Here is a 17,944-nt window from a genome sequence, read left to right as displayed (position 1 = left end):
GTTTTTTTTCCTGCTCTTCAGCTCCTGAGTAGTCCTGGGTTCTTGACGTCCCTTCAGCAATTCCCCAAGGACCAAATCAACGATGAAACAGTCGAACTGCTTCAGCCATACTTTGAAATGGAGGACTACACAATGGAGAGTGCCATGAAAGCGTGCGGCAACGTGGCTGGTCTGCTCGCATGGACACGTGCCATGGCCTCGTTCTTTTCCATTAACAAGGAGGTTTTGCCGCTCAAGGTTAGTTTTTGAATATTTTCTGCTTTTACGTCTTATTTTAAGGGTATTGGGGAGAAGACGCAGGAGTTAGCTGGGATTGGCTTCCAAAAGTGATCCCTACCTTTTCAACCACAAACGGGACTTTATTGTACTCAGACCTTACGTAATGCTCCATTTCCAAGTAGTGCATAATTGTGAAGTGCAAGAAAAATTATGCAGCGTTTTCATGTTTTACAGAATTTTCCTCTCACTGTACAATTATATACTATTATGTGAAGAATTATCACATAAAATTTGTATAAACTAAGTTTAACATCAAATGTTTAAGTAGCAAGCAACTGGACTTCTGTTCTTATATCTGAAAGTAGTTTTACCTCTCCTTCAAACACCTTAAAATACATTAGTTTGTGGAAGCTGTGACAAAATGTTGAAATGTTCAAGGGGTGTACGATGTTTATGCAATGTTATGTATAAAAAAATAGACTTGGACTTAAAAAAAAAATCTGGTATTCCCTACTTCCTGCTTTTTTTTCTTAAGTTGTGCTGTTGTTTTTTTGTCCAGGCCAACCTGGCCATTCAAGAGAACCGCCTAAACATCGCTAACAACGAGCTGCGCAACGCTGAGGCCACGCTGGCTGAGAAGCAAGCAGAGTTTGACAAAGTCAAGGCTAAATGTGATGCTGCCATGAAGGAGAAACAGGTATTATCGACGCTTCAAAATAAAGTTTGCATTTAACACAGTGTAAAAAATTAATTAATTAATTATGAGCACTATGGGGGAATTTTTCTGCCATAATCCAAGAGCACACATTTTCAGACTGAAAGCAGGATTTAATGTCTGCTCTCTTTCGAATAGTCACCGTGCTTTCTCAAACCTCAAAACTTGTCTTTTTGAGAACAAAGGACATGAAATCCTGCTTTCAGACTGAAGACGTGTGCTCTCGAATTATGGCCGAAAAATTCCCCCTTAGACAATTATTGTTTTGTGCTCAGGACCTGTTGGATGACGCAGAGATGTGTAGGAATAAAATGCAGGCTGCGTCTGCCTTGATCGATGGACTTAGTGGAGAGAAAGTTCGCTGGACAGAGCAGAGCAAAGAGTTTAAAGCTCAAATCAACAGGCAGGTCACAAAGAAAAAATGGGTCTTCCCAATGTAAAGTGTATTATTGCAAGGGCAGGGGCTTACTTAAAAATACTGATTGCATTAAATAGGAAATAAATGAACTTTTTTTTTTCCTCTTAGACTTATTGGGGATGTGCTCCAGCTTACTGGCTTCCTTTCATACTGCGGGCCGTTCAATCAAAGTTACCGCGACAAGTTGCTGAAGGACTGGCAGGCAGAGCTCCTGAATGACAAAATCCCCTTCTCAGAAAATCTCAACATTATCTCTGCCCTGGTGGATCCTCCGACTGTAAGGACGGCGAGCATCTGGTTTGATTTTACGTCAATACCAGTTACAGATAAACTCCATGTAAGCTTTCCTGTTCGTCTTTTAAGATAAGCGAGTGGAACCTCCAGGGACTTCCAGGAGACGACTTGTCCGTTCAGAATGGCATTGTTGTCACCAAAGCAACGAGATATCCCCTCCTTATAGATCCCCAGACACAAGGAAGGTCATGGATTAAAAAGAAAGAAGCGGAAAATGAGCTTCAAGTAAGCAGCCAAATCAAATTAAATTGTGTAGATTTTTTTTCTCCCCCCTTTGGTCACCCTGATTAGTGAAACTCTGATCTTTTGTCCAGGTCACATCCCTCAACCACAAGTTCTTCCGTACACATTTGGAAGACTGTCTTTCTCTGGGGCGTCCGCTGCTCATTGCAGATATATTTGAAGAGCTTGACCCAGCCCTGGATAATGTGCTTGAGAGAAACTTCATTAAATCTGGGACCAGTTTTAAGGTATTCAGTTATCATGATTATGTGCATTATATCTGCATTTGGTCACTTTTATTTAAAAAAAAAGTATTTCACACACTTGTTAAAATTTTCTCTAATATGAGATAGAAACTGGATCTCCTCTGCCTCCTCCCTGTGGTCCAACAGCTATCTGCAGAAATGCACCGCTCGGTCAAGATGAGGTTGTTAGCGCTGCTAATCTCTCTCGTGTATGTGCTCCTCAAACCCTCCCCCTTGCTCTCTGCTGCCGTACAGCCTCTTCCCCACATCAGAGCCTTCTTTGAACACTCGCTCGTTAGCATGGCTGCCGTCGATGATAGCAGACAGTTTTCTTGTAACACTAAGTTAAGTTGTTACCTACCAGTTCTAAAATCCACCTGGCTCTGATTGGTTGGTATGGGAGCTGTGCATTTCTGTAGATGGCAGTAGGACAACAGTAGGAGGCAGAGGAGGTCTATTTTTCAGATTCTGTCTCTTGTTATACTGTTATGACATAGTAAAAGTTTTACAAAAAAAAATAAAACATTTTTATAAAAGTTAAAAAATGTTTCCACTCTTGACTTCTTCGATCCATCTTGGTTTAGGTTAAAGTCGGCGACAAAGAGATAAGTATAATGGATAGTTTCCGGCTGTATATAACCACCAAACTGCCGAACCCGGCATACACCCCAGAAGTCAGTGCCAGGACGTCTATCATTGATTTCACTGTCAACATGAAAGGCCTGGAGAACCAGCTGCTAGGGCGAGTCATCCTCAAGGAGAAACAAGTGAGTGCATGCTTTGTTTATTAGCGTTTTTGTTCCATTTTAAAATGTCTTGCTGATAAAAAAAAAAAAAAAAGTGTCATTCTTACTAGAGCATTGCTGTAACACACGCTGACCTCTGGTTGGATTTTGTTGAACAGGAACTAGAAGCAGAAAGACTGAAGCTGATGGAGGACGTAACCGCCAATAAGAGAAGGATGCAGGAACTGGAAGACAACCTGCTGTACAAACTCAGCTCCACTAAAGGTAGTACAGCTGTCGGTGTACGCGTCTCGTAAGAGTTTTGACTCATTCCCGATGGATTGTTTGCGCTTTTGTGACTAAAGGTTCGCTGGTTGATGATGAGTCCATGATCGGCATCCTGCGAACAACCAAGCAAACTGCTGCCAAAGTTAGTGAAAAGCTAAGTGTGGCGGCAGAAGCTGAGGCAAAAATCAATTTGGCTCAGGCGGAATATCGTCCCGTTGCCTCCCGCGGCAGCATTCTTTACTTCCTCATCACAGAGATGAGCATGGTCAATGTCATGTACCAGACCTCCCTGGGTCAGTTCCTCAAAGTATTCGACATATCCCTTGAAAGGTAAGCGTTCGCCAAGACTGGTCTTTGCATAGCAAACCTTATTTATTTAGCACATGCTTTCAGTATTTATTGACTGTGCCTTTGCAGGTCTGAAAAGTCCTCCAAAACCCAGACTCGAATTGCAAACATCATTGAATATTTGACTTTTGAGGTGTTCAAATACACAATCAGAGGCCTTTATGAAAACCACAAGTTTGTCTTCACGCTCTTGTTGACTCTGAAGATTGACTTGCAGAATAACAAAATCGAACACAACAAGTTTCAGATACTGATTAAAGGTATGAGAACAGTCATTAGTTGGTCTATCTGTTATGATATGCTGTTATATAACCGTAATAATATCTCTGGAAACACATAAAGGTGGTGCAGCTCTAGACTTAAAGACCTGCCCTCCGAAGCCATTTAAATGGATACTGGATATGGTGTGGCTGAACCTGGTGGAACTCAGCAAACTGTCACAGTTTGCTAATATCATAAACCAGGCAAGGCCCTACTCCTGAATCTCTTGTAGCTCGTACTGTATCGGTGCTGACAGTGGTGTGTTTTGTAGGTGTCCCAAAGTGAGAAAAGCTGGAAACATTGGCTAAATCTCGATGCTCCAGAAGAAGGTGTGATACCTGATGGATACAACTATGTTGACGTCTTCCACAAACTTTTGCTAATAAGGTGGGATTTTTTTTTTTTGAGGCTAGCCTCTTTTGTATGCATTCAGACATGAAATGCAACACAGCACAGTTATCCCTTTTCATACTGCAGATCTTGGTGCCCTGATCGAACCTTGTCTCAAGCCATGAAGTATGTGGAAGACTCAATGGGTGCCAGATTTGCCGAACCTGTGATCTTGAATCTTCACGGCACATGGGAGGAAAGTGATGCTCGCACACCGCTAATTTGCTTCCTCTCTATGGGCTCCGATCCCACTGATCAGATTGAAGCCCTTGCCAAAAGACTCGAACTTGGTGAGTCCTCCTCTCCTGCTAGGTGTGGATATTTGTAGCTTCCTGTATTATCCCTAAAACAGCATGTCATAACATTATTTTGACCACATTGACACTTCAAGTAGATTCCTTTTCAGGGCTGAACTGATTAATCGGCTTAATTATGATAATAACATTGACTAACTTTGTAATTTTCTGTTTTTGTTATGCAAAGCACCTCAAACAGCCTTCCTGATTAAATGTGCTATGCAAATAAACTTGATTAACTGATTGATTGAAGCTTGATGGGTGGGTGATAAAACTAGAAAATTGCAATGCAAATAGTCTGATGAGTTTTGCCCACGTACATATTGTGTTTTATAGACTGCAGAGCAATATCAATGGGACAAGGACAAGAGGTTCATGCAAGGAAGCTTATCAAGACGTCAATGACGGAGGTATGTATGCTCTATGTTGGATATTGCCTTCAACTGCAGGTTAGCTAACTGCTCAGAGAATTTTGGAAATGCATCTTAAGATTTACAGATCTTTTGGGAATATATTTACCAAGATAAGATAGACACGTAATAAGAATACATACAGTCAGGCTCAAAAAGATTCATACCACTGGAAAATTTAAGAACTACTTCAGCAATCCTCGTATCTCCCTGCTGTTTCCTTTAGACTTTTTATTCCGACCCTGGTAACCGGTTATCCTTGTGAGTTTGACTTGTCATAATCTTTTCATGAAGACCTTCAAATTCATTTTCCACGTCCGTGTCTCTGCATTTGGGTCCAACTTCAAACTTACGACACGTCGTGAGAGTTTTCAAGCTATTTAAGCCAGATTTATTGAACATTTAACTCGATCTGTTGTACAGGGAGGCTGGGTCCTTCTGCAGAATTGTCACCTGGGGTTGGAGTTCATGGACGAGCTGCTTGAAACGGTCACAGTCACTGAGACCGTGCATGAGACTTTCAGAGTGTGGATCACCACAGAACCACACAATAAGTTCTCTATTACACTCCTGCAGGTAACGCAGAGTAAGCTCTGCATTCTGACCTACTGGTAACTTAAACAACGACTAAAGCACACACATATCCTTCTCCTATTTGTCCCCTCAGTCTTCTATCAAGTTCACCAACGATCCGCCACAGGGAATACGTGCTGGCTTGAAACGAACATTTGCAGGAATTTCACAGCACCAGCTGGAAGCGAGCAACCTGCCCATGTGGAAGCCGCTGCTGTACGGTGTGGCCTTTCTTCACACTGCTGTGCAGGTGATTGTCTTCAAATGACTTTATTATTATTATTATTATTATTATTATTATTATTATTATTATTATTATTATCATTATTAAGATTAGCGTAATATACGACAGAGTATTAGGGCCAGGCTAAGAAAATGAAAAATACAAAATTACAAGAATAAAGTCAAAATGAGACAAGAAAGAAACCGTAATATTATGACTTTATTCTCGTAACATTGTGACTTGTACTCGAAATATTATGACTTTATTCTCATGTTATTTTCACTTTATCCTTGTAATAATATGACTGTTCTTATAAAAACACATTTTCAAGTTAGTATGCCCCTAATACTCTTGAAAAAATAACAAAAAAAAACTGCTTTGACAAAATGAGTAACTTGTAAACAACCAGAACTTTTTTTCTTTAACATACAGTCTACTGAAAATGTTGAAAATATCTTTACTGGGCAAGCTGGATTGAAAAAAAATTATACTTTAGATCAGTGGCTCTAAAGTATCAGTTCCCCCTAACTGCCAGCTAGCTAGGTTTTTCGCTAGATCCTCAAGCACTCCCGGTCGGCACGTTTCAGATGCAGCTCTGTTCCATCACACTTGATTCAAATGACTGCATGACGTCCTCTGCACCCATCAAATGCTGCAGAAGCCTGATAATCCTCCTTTCATTTAAATCGGGAGTTTTTAAGCAAGGAGACACTGAAAACATGCCGGGCCGATGCTTGATGAGCCAGTTTTAAATGTTTTTTTTTTTGTTTTGTTAGTTGAGCTTTAAAGTTGTAACTAGATAATGTGATGATGTATCCCTAGATATTAGTAGAATGTAGAGCTTGGATTCTTGGATTCTTAAAAAAAAAAAAAAAAACATTTAACATCTAATATTTTTTTTAAAAATGTATGCAGTTTCTGATTTTCTTTGACGTTCTAGTCAGTGAGGGCAATTTAAAGATGTTGGGGGTGTGGGGGGTTTGTCACAGGAACGACGCAAATTTGGACCTTTGGGTTGGAACATACCTTACGAGTTCAACTCGGCCGACTTCTCTGCAAGTGTGGAGTTTGTTGAGAGACACTTGGATGATTGTGGGCCCAAGCAGGTGAGGGTGTTTCAGAAACGGTCCAAACGTCTGAAGGTCTCTGCCGAATTCTTTAGTTTGTCCTTTTTTCCCTCCGCAGGATGTCTCATGGGTAACCGTGCGATACATGCTAGCTGAAGTACAATACGGAGGAAGGGTCACAGACGACTACGATAAACGCCTGCTGAAGTGTTTTGCTCGTGTACTACTCCCAGTCTTGTCTTAATTAGTTCCTACATGTCCACTACAGTAACATTTACGAAAAACGTGAGACTATATGCTTTTAACTACAGGTGTGGTTCAGTAAGAAGATGCTAGACCCATCATTCGTCTTCTACACGGGCTACAGAATTCCTGTTTGTGAGACAGTTGAGGAGTACATGACTTACATCCAGAGCTTACCTCCTCTTGACGCACCCGAAGCGTTGGGCCTGCATTCTAATGCCGATATCACGTAAGATGCTGAATTCGTGTGAAGCGCCGTCGCCATTAAGAGCAAGAAACCCTGACGTCTGGACGTGGCTAGCGTCACATTTCTGCTGCATTTTAAACATTTCATAGATATCAGGCAAACACGTCCGCTGAAGTGTTGGACACGATCACCAACATTCAGCCGAAGGAAAGTGGAGGAGGCTCAGGTGCAACTCGTGAGTCCATCGTTTACCACATGGCAGAAGACATGTTGGAGAAATTGCCTGACGACTATGTGCCACATGAGGTCAGGTTTAATCTTTAAGTTTTTGTTATTGCACTAGTTCTTTAATCCACAAAATCTGACATTTGTTACTTTCTTGAATGAAGGTCAAAGCCAGGTTGCAGAAGATGGGCGCTCTAAACCCGATGATCATCTTTCTGCGTCAGGAAGTGGATCGAATGCAGAAAATAATCACCGTGGTGCGCACTAGTCTGAGTGACCTGAAGTTGGCTATAGACGGCACTATAATCATGAGCGATGTAAGACTTCTGTTTGGAAATGTTTTTCGTTCGTTTCCAGCACAAATTCTTTGAAAGGACAACTGCAAATACTTTACATTTCACCTCACTTCCAAAGCATGGGGATGAGTTTCCCGCTGAGCTACGCTTTCTTTCCTAGAACCTCCGTGACGCCTTGGACAACATCTTCGATGCCCGCGTTCCCAGCCTGTGGAAGAACATGTCCTGGGAGTCTTCCACTTTGGGCTTTTGGTTCACTGAACTTCTTGAGAGGAACAAGCAGTTCGACAGCTGGGTGTCTGAAGGCAGACCAAAAACCTTCTGGATGACTGGGTTCTTTAATCCACAGGGTGAGTTTAATTATGCTGACGCAGATTTACACTGACGTTCTGACTAAATGGCTTAGAAAACACTCTACAGTTATTGTCCACAAGGTGGAAAGAAGAAGAAAGATTTCTCTTGCCAGGATATTTCAGGAAATAACTCGAGTGCAGAACTCCTGAAAACTCGTCATAGCTCACTGCAGCGTATGTCCATTTCGTACCCACATATTCGCTTCAAATTTCTGGCTATACTTACTGTCAAACACCACACAAGATACTCCATCATTCTGTTCTTTCGGGCTTGGAAGTCCATGCAGCTCGTTTCCCCCGCATCCCCCACTTTTTTCTTTCGGTGTTAAAAAACTATTATGTGATTGGTTAATTGACTGACTGATGCCGACACCCTGTAATGTCTACAGGTTTTCTCACAGCCATGAGGCAAGAAGTAACCAGGGCCAACAAAGGCTGGGCTTTGGACACCGTCACGCTTAACAACAAGGTTTTGAAAAAGGCAAGGGATGAAATCACTGCCCCACCGTCGGTGAGTTTCCTGCCACTTTTTTGTCGGGCAGTCATAGCTGTGAGGAGCAACGACAGCAGGTGTATCTGCAAGGGGAAAAACAAAAAACAAAAAGAAAGAACTAAACCAAAAACTTGTTTGTTATCAACTTCATTTCCTTAACAGGAGGGAGTTTACGTCCACGGTTTGTACCTGGAAGGTGCCGGCTGGAACAGAAAGAACATCCATCTTAGTGAGCCCTCGCCCAAGGTGTTGTTCACACCCATGCCCGTGATCCACATGTTTGCCATCAGATCCACTGCGCCCCTTGACCCTAAGCTTTACAGCTGTCCGATCTACAAGAAATCGAGGCGAACAGACCAGAACTACATCACAGCAGTGGCGTTGCCGACCATCCTGTCACCAGATCACTGGATCATGCGCGGGGTCGCTCTGCTCTGCGACATTACATAGACATAGGCTGCGTCGTCTTAATGCCTTCAAGGTGTTCTGGTACCTTTTTATTCCGTTGTTGTTGTTCTAAATCGGTAAATAAACATTTGTCTGAAAGCATATTTTACTTTTTGAAAGATTTCATTCATTTAGATTAGGTGGTGCAGTTGTTAAAAAATTACAAGTGAATAAGGTGATGTGGGTGTTTTAGGAACTGCTGCTCTACTTGGAGTTTCACACACAGACGTCTCTCTGGTTCTGTTTCTATGTTTATTCCACCTTCCTGGGGTAGATCTTCAGGCCAAGACCGGCCTGGAAAAGATCCGAGCAGTATCCTAGAAAGCAGTTCTGGAATACTGTCTCCTCTATTTGCAAAATTCTACAGATAATTCATCCTCAGCACCAATAACATGCTTTTGAGAAGCGTGACTACAGAGTATATAAAAGAGAATCAGCCAGAAGACGAGCAGCTTGGCCAGACGAATTGCTCCCAGGCTCCCAACAGTGTTATAACTTTATTCATGAAGTGTCGGTAAACGTGATGTTGTTTTTTCTTTAAATTTGATCAAATGTGTATTACGTTACACAAGAGCTGTTGTCAGTCAGACATTAAAGTGGAATAAAAAAAAGAAAAGGTCACACTTGTGAACCACAGTCTAATATCTAATGTTTCAAAAGTTTTAATGTCCTTTGGCTCATACTACGACCACAAAAGTCCACATATTTAATGGCAAATTCTGTAATTGACCACAACAAAGTAATGTAGTGCATTATTGTGAAGTAGAAGTATATATAGAAGTTCAATTTTGTGCCCCTTTTGTGATGTCTAATAGAATAATTTGATTATTTTCATTTTGGGGTGTCAGAGTGCAGAGAGCTAGTTTAGTTTTTCACCATTGCTTTTCAGATTTTTCCATGTAAAGAATTTAGAGGAATCCTTTTTCTTCTCCTTCACAATATAAAGTACTGCATGTTGGTCTGTCACATGTAGTTTTCAGTAAAATGTCTTGAAGTTTGTCGTTTTACCAAAACAAATTGTGAAATAGGAGTTTGAAAGCATATTCCAATGAACAGACAGAGCAACGTCACTCTGTTTCAAATACAAAACAAGATATCTGATAACAAGAATGAGGAAGAGGAACCGGGGAAGACAGGTTTGAAAGTTCCTTGTGAAACAAATATCGAAAAGAAGCTATAAAATTTTTAGTTTGTTTGTTTTATTTGACCTTCAAAAATAGCTTTTATTTAGCTTAATGTACTTCCACGGTACCGCCAGTTGATTTCGTGGTTTTCTCTTTAAGAGTTAGGTCAATCCCCACCACAAGGGGGCGACGTATTTATTTCTTGAGGCGGAAGCAGGTTTTTTTTATGAATTTTGTTTTGGTTTTCCATCTCCTAGCTAAAGTGTAGCTTTCTGCTCTGTAGAGCTGTTATTTTATTTCTGATGTTTTTTTCTTTAATTGACAGAAAATGAAGAAGTTCTTTGACGACATTAAAAAGGACATGAAATTTAAATCTGCAGGACCCGGGAAGAAGTTAACGGAAGATGAAAGGCAAATATAACGATTTATTGCTTTCTGCGGCGCTAACTATTGATAAAAAAAAATCAAAAAAAGATCATATGTTTGCTTTCATGTGCAGCTTTTTTATTATCTGTGAGTAGATAAATAATGTAATGCAAAGACGGCGGGAAACGCCCAGCTAACTTTGACCAGCAGATAATCCATCAACAAGCTTAGATCGCTAAATAAAGAAGCCACCTGATAACTAAATACGAAACAGTGCTATCTGTGTTGTAATTAACTTAGTTACGTGTTATAACTCATGGAGGTCTGACCTGAACTCATGACATGTTGGTGATCGCTTCACAGCAGCAAGCCTGCGGTTGCGCCGAGCGGCTCCAGCACCAAGCAGAGTCGGCATGCGCCCAGCGAGGGAGCGCAGAGGGCAGGGGCCGCGGCCCTGGCCCGGATCGAGCAGAAGCCCCGGCTCAAGGTGCACACCTCCCAGGACGCCATCAGGAACCAGGGTGAGAAACGCACAGACCTGAACCCAGACTCACCTGAACCCAGCTCCCGAGTACCGCTTTGGTTAATACAGTAGAGCTGCAACTAATTATTATTTTAGAAATTTAGATGATTGTATTCATTATTCTGATGATTAACCAAATACAAAAATTGTCGCATTGATGGGATTTTTTTTAATGTTGCCACTTAAACCTTTTTTTTTTATACAGCAATAGAGATACATTTAAACAAATAATGCAATTCCTTTTTAGAACAAAAATAAAGTTAATTCCAGCAATCCTGCCAGCTGCTCACTGCATCCTCTGCTTACAATTAAAAGATTTGATAGGAATAAAATTCATATGTGGTTATTCTTAAATGTCTGGAAATTAGCGAGGAAAAAGACTTTGTATCATACTATCCCTCCAGCCTTTCATCTATTCTTCCAGCCATCTAATGGTCCATCTGTGTCTCTCCACCTCTCTGTTCTTTCATCTGCCAATCTGTTCATCCGTCCTACTGTCACACCATGAATTTATTCTGGATTCTTCCCACTATACTTCTCTCCATTTATATGTTCTTTTACATCTGTCCATTTTTATTTCCATCCATCCATCCATCCATCCATCCATCCATCCATCCATTCATCCAACCCACTTTCTAGTTTATTTTTTATTTTATTTTGCAACATCCATATTTAAAAAGTAGTTGTTGTTTTTTTGTTTTTTGTTTAATTTATCCCTTAGCAACGATCATGAAATTTACTGAGAACTCTGTAGATTTTGACATGAAAATGTGGAGATAATCCATGACGCACAAAACCTGTTGTAAAAACCTGCAGAAGATGCAAATATAAACATATTATGAGAAGAGCTGCTGTTATTTAGCAGCAGTCTAGAGTCTGAATTATGATGAGAACTTGCAGCACACACATCTCACAGAGTTGACTGAACTGTGCACAGCTACTGTACACTAAAGCAAACACTGAAATGCTTAGGTTTTGTTTAGTCTTTCAATAATACCAGTTTTCTTTGCTTCACAGTTAAAAGAGAGCTGGAGGCGGAGGCGGCGGCTCTGGCTGAGAAGGACAATGCAGTGACGGCTGAGGTACGTCCAGGCTTGTAGCGCGTTCTTCTTGGTTTTAACACTTTATTTAATGAGCAGAAAAGTAGCTGCAGTTATTGACAGTCATTTCTGTTCCAGGGGTCCAAAGTGAAAGACCCGGCCTGCCTCTCTGTGTCCGGCGTTTACTTCACCTGCCCTCTGACCGGAGCCACGTTAACCAAGAGTCAGAGGGAGGTGCACATTAAAGAGGCCATTCTGATGGTACGTAGCCTCGACTCTTTGAAAGCACAAATATGCCTGAAGTTTTTCCAAGCATAATAAGGTGATTCAGAACGAGATTAGATGTAATCCTGCTGGTGTTGTTGGCGAAACACGCTGTGTGTTTTTACCCTCAGCGCTTTGAGGAGGATGACATCGAGGCTTCTGTCATGATGGTCCACACATTTAACAAAGACAGAGAGAAAGTGAAGGCAGCTGTGGACATCATCAGCAAGTAAATCTTTAATATATTATATTTCATATTTTACCTTATCCATTTTTTTCTGCTACTTCCTCACAAATCAGCCTCTCTTTTACCTTATATATGTTTTTAAAAGCTTATTTGAGCTGACTCTTTTTTTTTTACAGGTATGTTGACAATATATGTAAGAATCCATCAGAGGAGAAATACAGAAAGATAAAAGTTAGCAACAAGGTGTTCCAGGTGAGCTCAAAGCCAACGTTCAGAGCTAGGAAAATGTGAAAAAAAAATGTTTTAATAATTTTTAAACATTTTAAAAATTACTTCTCAATGTGAATTAAAATAATTTTTAAACATTTTAAAAATTACTTCTCAATGTGTTACAGGAAAAAGTTCGTCCTGTGGAGGGCAGTCGGGAGTTTCTGCAGGCTTTGGGCTTTATAAGTGTTATGCTTCCTGTGGAGGGCCAAGGTGAATTTCTCCTGCTGTTTTCATCCCAGTCCGTTAAAAAAAATCTTCATGGCTTTTAGGTTTCAACCACAGACATGTATTTTATGTGTTAGACTAACACAAAATGGTCAGTTTGAGTGAAGGCGGAATGAAAAACTGATGTAGAGTTTTCCAAAAAAACAAAAAAAAGAAAGTGTTTTCACATTCACCCTTCTTATACTCTGATTCCCTAAAATAAAACCAAAAGCCTTTTAAAAATTCAACTTGTAGAACAGCAACGCTTATTCGGTGTCTACATTTTGTAACCCGTGTTTACGTTTGACGGGGATCAGAGGAGGAAGAGGAGTTCCTGGTGTTGCCGGAGCAGAGCGACGACGCCCTGGAGCTGATGAAGGAGCGGAGGGACCGCCTCCAGAGGGGAGAGCCGGTCAGAGCCCAGCTGGACCGGCAGCCTCAGGCTTTCCGACCGTCTCCCAACGCGCAGCGCTTCGAGCTGCCGCCCGAGTTCTACAACCTGTCGGCAGAGGAACTGAAGAAGGAGCAGCAGCAGAGGTGACGTCACTGCAAAAAAAAAACAAAAAAAAACACAAAACCTTTCCATGTATTTTTTGGGTCTCGTTTCTGGTGCAAATACAACAAAACTGACGTACAAGTAACTTTTCAGCAAGAAATAGGAGCTTGTTTTAAGTCAAGAGTTCCTTAGCATTTGTGTAAAAGGTGCTAGGTTCCACTGCTTGTTTTTCCCAGAACTGAACTGGTGGAGAAGAACGCCATGCTTCGCACAAAAGCCATGAGGGAGAAGGAGGAGCAGAGGGAGAGGAGGAAATACAACTACACCCTGCTCAGAGTCAGACTGCCTGATGGGAACCTGCTGCAAGGTCAGCAGCAGCCAGGCCTCAGTGAACAGCTTAGTGTTAGTGGCTGCACTGACAGACATAAAGAGTTACAGCATTTAATTTCCCTTTAGGATAAAAAAAGTTGTTTTTTTTTTTTGTTTTTTTTTTTAATTCGAGCTGAACTGAATTGTGCGGTGTGTGTGTGACGTCTTTTCCAGCCACGTTTTACGCCTGGGACCGTCTGCCGGCGCTCTTTGAATTCGTCCGGGAGTCTCTGGTGGACGGCTGGCAGCCGTTTGAGCTCATCGCCCCCGGAGGGCAAAAGCTGCAGGAGTCTGAGGAGGTCACCCTGGTCGAATGTAACTTGGTGAGTTAGAAGTTCGCGTTGGAAACAAGCGATGCTAAGCACACTTAAAGCTGCAGTGTGTACCTTTTTAAGTAAATGTTTTTTTTTCATGTATTTGCTAAAACTGTACGCATTTCCATTGACCATATAATTGTGCTAATTTGAATTATGAAAATAAATTAATTGATTAATGGAAATGTGTCAGTCTGATTTTCCCTCAGCTCATTTTAACAAAGAGAAACAAAAGCTAAATGCGCTCTGTGCTACTTGACTGGATTTATATCAGTCTGGTTTATTTGACCAGCGAGTTAAAAATTAGTTAAGTTTGAACTTCAAACCAGCTTTATCAGACGGGACCTCTGTAGTTCTAGTAGTAATACCTCACCAGCACAACGTGGTGCAAAGTTGTGCTTAGAAAAGGTGTGACTTTTCTAAATTTGAACATTGTAAGAAACTGCAAGTTTTGTTTGGGTAAATTTGAATGCTATTGTTTGTGCTGGATTTTATTTAGGGGTATCAAAGTACTGAGAGCTAAAAAAAAAAAAATATTAGCAGGTTTTACTTGGGGGGGAAAAAGCAAATTAAAACCATGTATCCTGCACAATTATGCTGTGTTAGCTTTTAACATAAAATCCCAATAAAATCAATTTAAGTCTGTGGTTGTAACATCACAAATATGAGGAAGTTGAAGGAGTATGAACTCATTTTTGTAAGTTTTGTAACTAATTCATCGTCTTGTTTGCTCTTGTTATTAAATAAGGCAACTTAAAGAGGAAAAAAAAGACAAGTAGGAGAGGTGTCTTATAAACGTCATTGTTATTTTTCTTCCAGGTTCCCGCTGCACTGCTCACGTTTGCCTGGGATGCAGCCGTGCAGGCGGACATTGCCGCTGCAGGCGGGAAGATCTCCGCCGCCCTCCTCAAACCGGAGCTGCTGGAGAGAATTCAGACGCTGAGCTGAGCGGAGCGGAGCAGAGAGAGGGCGCCCTCTGACCCCTACTACCTCCTCCCTCTTCCTCTCTTGCTGCCGAGGTGAAGTTGCCCCTTGAAGTAGTGCTGTATTTATTTTTTACAAATTCTACTTAAAGTTAAAGATAGTAGCACGGGGGCAACTTCACCCTAAGGGATTTGTTTTAAACCTACACCTCCCTCTCCCTCTCTCTCTCTCTCTCTTTCTCTCTCTCTCCATGCGGAGACGCAGTCGCCCTCCAACTTGTCTCAGCAGCCATTTGTATTAAAGGAGAGACACTACTAACATGTAACGGACATGTTTGTCTATATGTCTCCCCCCCCTCGGTGTCTCGGCTCATTGTAGAAGTTGCATCGTTCGGTTCGGTTCGGTGGTTTAATGGAAGTCTTGAACAGACCGCTTTCTTTCGTCAGTGTTCAACGTGAACTCCGTGTCGACGGTGTGAACTCGTCACGTGACTCCGTAACTGTAAACGCGCGCGTGAGCTCCTGCTGCCTGTTTGTCGTGCGCTCCGCCGTAGCGTGCCGCTCTTTCCCGTGTTGTACAGCAGATTCTGCAGCCTCAGTGGGAGCACGAGACCATTGATGAATCAGAAGTCAAATATTGTTTTTTATATACATCGACCGGACGAACGCGGAGAGATTAATAGCAGTACTTAACGTCACGATGCTAGCTTGTGCATCTTAATAAACTAGAGAAACCTTCAAAAGGTTTGATTAAGTTCGGTTAATTAAAGCTTGCAGCTATGAAAACCGCAAATTCAGTTTCTATCAGCATTGAAACTTTCAAAGTGTATTTTGATAGAAATGTCTGACTACTAAAAAGTAGATCCATGGATCAGACAGGAAATGCACTCAGTATTTGGTTGGTTCAGTCAGATTGTGGTTCTGCTGAGGAAGACTGGGTTGCTTTAAAGCCACACTACAAATCTCAATTCCTAAATAAATTGCAAAATGTAATTTTGCAATTTATTTGGGACACAGACCAATTGCTTTGGTCTGTGTCATGTCTTGAATCTCCTCAAACAAATTATTTCTGTATTTTAAAAAAAATTGAGATTTTTCTCAGAAACTGAATTTTTGGGTTTTCATGAGCTGCGAGACATAATTATCAAAATTACAAATAAATGCCTGAAATAATCAGCTGACATGTGTTGGACCTGCAGAGTAAGAGTCTGACTTCCGGAATTTTAAAATGATTTAAGAATAATCTTAAGATTAATTGATTGAGACACACCTGTACTTTAGTTGCTTAAAGCACTTTGAAGGATCATTTAAGACCTGTAGAAAATCAAAAGATGGGTTTATTTTGTAATAATAATCTGTTCGTTATGGCCCCTAAGGGGATAAACTGCAATAATCCACAAACTATTATGGATTATCAGTAAAGCTTATGTTGTCTCCATTATTAATTTAGCTTTTTTTTCCTGAAATGTGTTTTGTTGAACATTGTGATTCTACCTTGAAGTCTTGTGTTTGTTGAGGGTTTACATTAAATGTATGGGAACAATCACCAAGTAGAGCTGCAACAGTGTTTTTTTTTTTTGTTTTGTTTTTTTACTGCCTCACCTCACTCCGGTGTCTCTTTTTATTTTCCGTTAAGTTTGAGTTCAATAAGGAAAACAAAAACATCTTCACTCTGAGAAGATTCTTCTCTCTACAATACAAAATATTTAAATAACGCGTTCTCCATGAAAATCACATCTCCACGTTTCAATCTCCCACCTCATAACTTGCAGGTTGGATTGTTTTGCTAATTGGTTGGTGTAGATAACTTTCTATCTCTCATTATTCAGACTGATAAACCATTGTGAATAATTTTAACATCTTTATTTTATGTTACATCCGATGCAGCTGCCAGTCAAAAGAGGAAGATTTTCTGTCCAAATCCTGATGTTTGTGAAGGAAACTCACCGCTTGTTTCTCCACTCTTCCAGTTTTAGCTCGACAACCTGCCACCAACACACGGGTTTCAATATTTGATCAGCATTGTAACCACCTTTAATAAATTATTGAGCAGCTGTGATTTGAATGTCATGCCTTGAGTTGTGCTGTTGCCTGTTCTGAAGAGACCCCCTACTGCGTATTTTTCTTTAATAAAAATCATAAGTCTGTGTGTGTCGTTTCTTTAGAAGAGCCTTCGAGTGAGTGGCTTGTTTTTGTATTATTGCAAGAATGGGGGAAAAAAATAAGGCAAGCATTATTAAGTAATTAAACCAGGTAATTATCTAATCCCACTGGCATTTTTCCAGCTAATGTTACGGGCGAGAGGCGGGGTACACCCTGGACAGGTCGCCAGTCTGTCGCAGGGAGGGATGGATGGATGGACTGGCATTTTTTTTATTTTATTTTTTTTACATATTCGCTAAAACTCACGTTACTGCATAAAGAAACAGAAATACACCGCCTGGTCAGAAACAACCAATCAAAGCCAGGCAGAATGACTTGGCGATGCTAATTGTGCTAACGGCAGAGAAACAACTCTCTATTACAGGAAAAAAAACCAAAAAAAAAACGTTTACCCTCCGTCATTGGTGGGCATGCTAACTAGCATTAGCATTCCTGGCAGATTATGTTGTGGGGAAATTGGCTGTAGCCCTGTGGTCTCAAACTCCAGTCCTACAACTTTTGCATGTCTCTGCTTCAGCACACCTGGCTCCAATATTAGCACATTAGCATTAGTTTGACAATGTGCTAGTGAGCTTGTTTAGCTTATTAATTCAAGTGTGTTGGCCAACAAACACATCCAATAATGCAGTTTGAGACCATTGAGTGCGAAGTGTAGAAAGGGGCAAGAGGAAGGGTGTGAGCAACCGAACTTGATTGACAGCGCCAAGACACTCCTCTCTGAGGGAGCTGTGTATTTTTGCAAATTGCAGTATGACCCTTTTTT

The 17,944-nt window shown here is 41.0% G+C and overlaps 2 protein-coding genes across 3 annotated transcripts in view; both read left to right on the top strand.

Annotated features, from left to right (window-relative positions):
• LOC103155186 (dynein heavy chain 8, axonemal) overlaps window positions 1–9,042 on the top strand; it is a 38,803-nt gene extending 29,761 nt beyond the window's left edge. Inside the window, exons 69-92 of the mRNA XM_016663337.1 lie at window positions 22–237; window positions 779–916; window positions 1,210–1,337; window positions 1,461–1,629; window positions 1,716–1,871; window positions 1,961–2,116; window positions 2,698–2,880; window positions 3,018–3,123; window positions 3,204–3,456; window positions 3,544–3,734; window positions 3,817–3,938; window positions 4,007–4,122; window positions 4,213–4,415; window positions 4,758–4,831; window positions 5,255–5,407; window positions 5,499–5,654; window positions 6,617–6,733; window positions 6,813–6,914; window positions 7,006–7,166; window positions 7,274–7,430; window positions 7,514–7,666; window positions 7,806–7,995; window positions 8,388–8,509; window positions 8,654–9,042. Of these exons, the coding sequence (XP_016518823.1) occupies window positions 22–237; window positions 779–916; window positions 1,210–1,337; window positions 1,461–1,629; window positions 1,716–1,871; window positions 1,961–2,116; window positions 2,698–2,880; window positions 3,018–3,123; window positions 3,204–3,456; window positions 3,544–3,734; window positions 3,817–3,938; window positions 4,007–4,122; window positions 4,213–4,415; window positions 4,758–4,831; window positions 5,255–5,407; window positions 5,499–5,654; window positions 6,617–6,733; window positions 6,813–6,914; window positions 7,006–7,166; window positions 7,274–7,430; window positions 7,514–7,666; window positions 7,806–7,995; window positions 8,388–8,509; window positions 8,654–8,941 (3,810 nt within the window). The 3' untranslated portion in view covers window positions 8,942–9,042. The remainder of the gene's footprint in view (window positions 1–21; window positions 238–778; window positions 917–1,209; window positions 1,338–1,460; window positions 1,630–1,715; window positions 1,872–1,960; window positions 2,117–2,697; window positions 2,881–3,017; window positions 3,124–3,203; window positions 3,457–3,543; window positions 3,735–3,816; window positions 3,939–4,006; window positions 4,123–4,212; window positions 4,416–4,757; window positions 4,832–5,254; window positions 5,408–5,498; window positions 5,655–6,616; window positions 6,734–6,812; window positions 6,915–7,005; window positions 7,167–7,273; window positions 7,431–7,513; window positions 7,667–7,805; window positions 7,996–8,387; window positions 8,510–8,653) is intronic.
• A 1,244-nt stretch (window positions 9,043–10,286) lies between these two features.
• On the top strand, window positions 10,287–17,165 carry ubxn6 (UBX domain protein 6). 2 transcript variants are annotated; one of them, XM_016663357.1, is made up of 11 exons: window positions 10,287–10,473; window positions 10,795–10,949; window positions 11,969–12,033; window positions 12,130–12,252; window positions 12,387–12,484; window positions 12,619–12,694; window positions 12,838–12,922; window positions 13,234–13,453; window positions 13,649–13,779; window positions 13,956–14,104; window positions 14,915–17,165. In XM_016663357.1, exons 1-11 carry the CDS (start codon window positions 10,391–10,393, stop codon window positions 15,041–15,043), a joined length of 1,314 nt encoding a protein of 437 aa, XP_016518843.1. In that variant the 5' UTR covers window positions 10,287–10,390; the 3' UTR covers window positions 15,044–17,165. The 2 variants fall into 2 exon arrangements, with proteins under 2 accessions (XP_016518843.1, XP_007576809.1); XM_007576747.2 differs by having other exon boundaries at window positions 10,792–10,949.
• The last annotated feature ends 779 nt before the right edge of the window (window positions 17,166–17,944 follow it).

This window comes from Poecilia formosa, unplaced genomic scaffold, assembly GCF_000485575.1.
Source record: "Poecilia formosa unplaced genomic scaffold, Poecilia_formosa-5.1.2 Scaffold415, whole genome shotgun sequence".
In the NCBI taxonomy this organism is placed as follows: Eukaryota; Metazoa; Chordata; class Actinopteri; order Cyprinodontiformes; family Poeciliidae; genus Poecilia; species Poecilia formosa.
The sequence above is the reverse complement of the archived record's forward strand: the minus strand, read 5'-3'. Positions and strand labels throughout refer to the sequence as shown.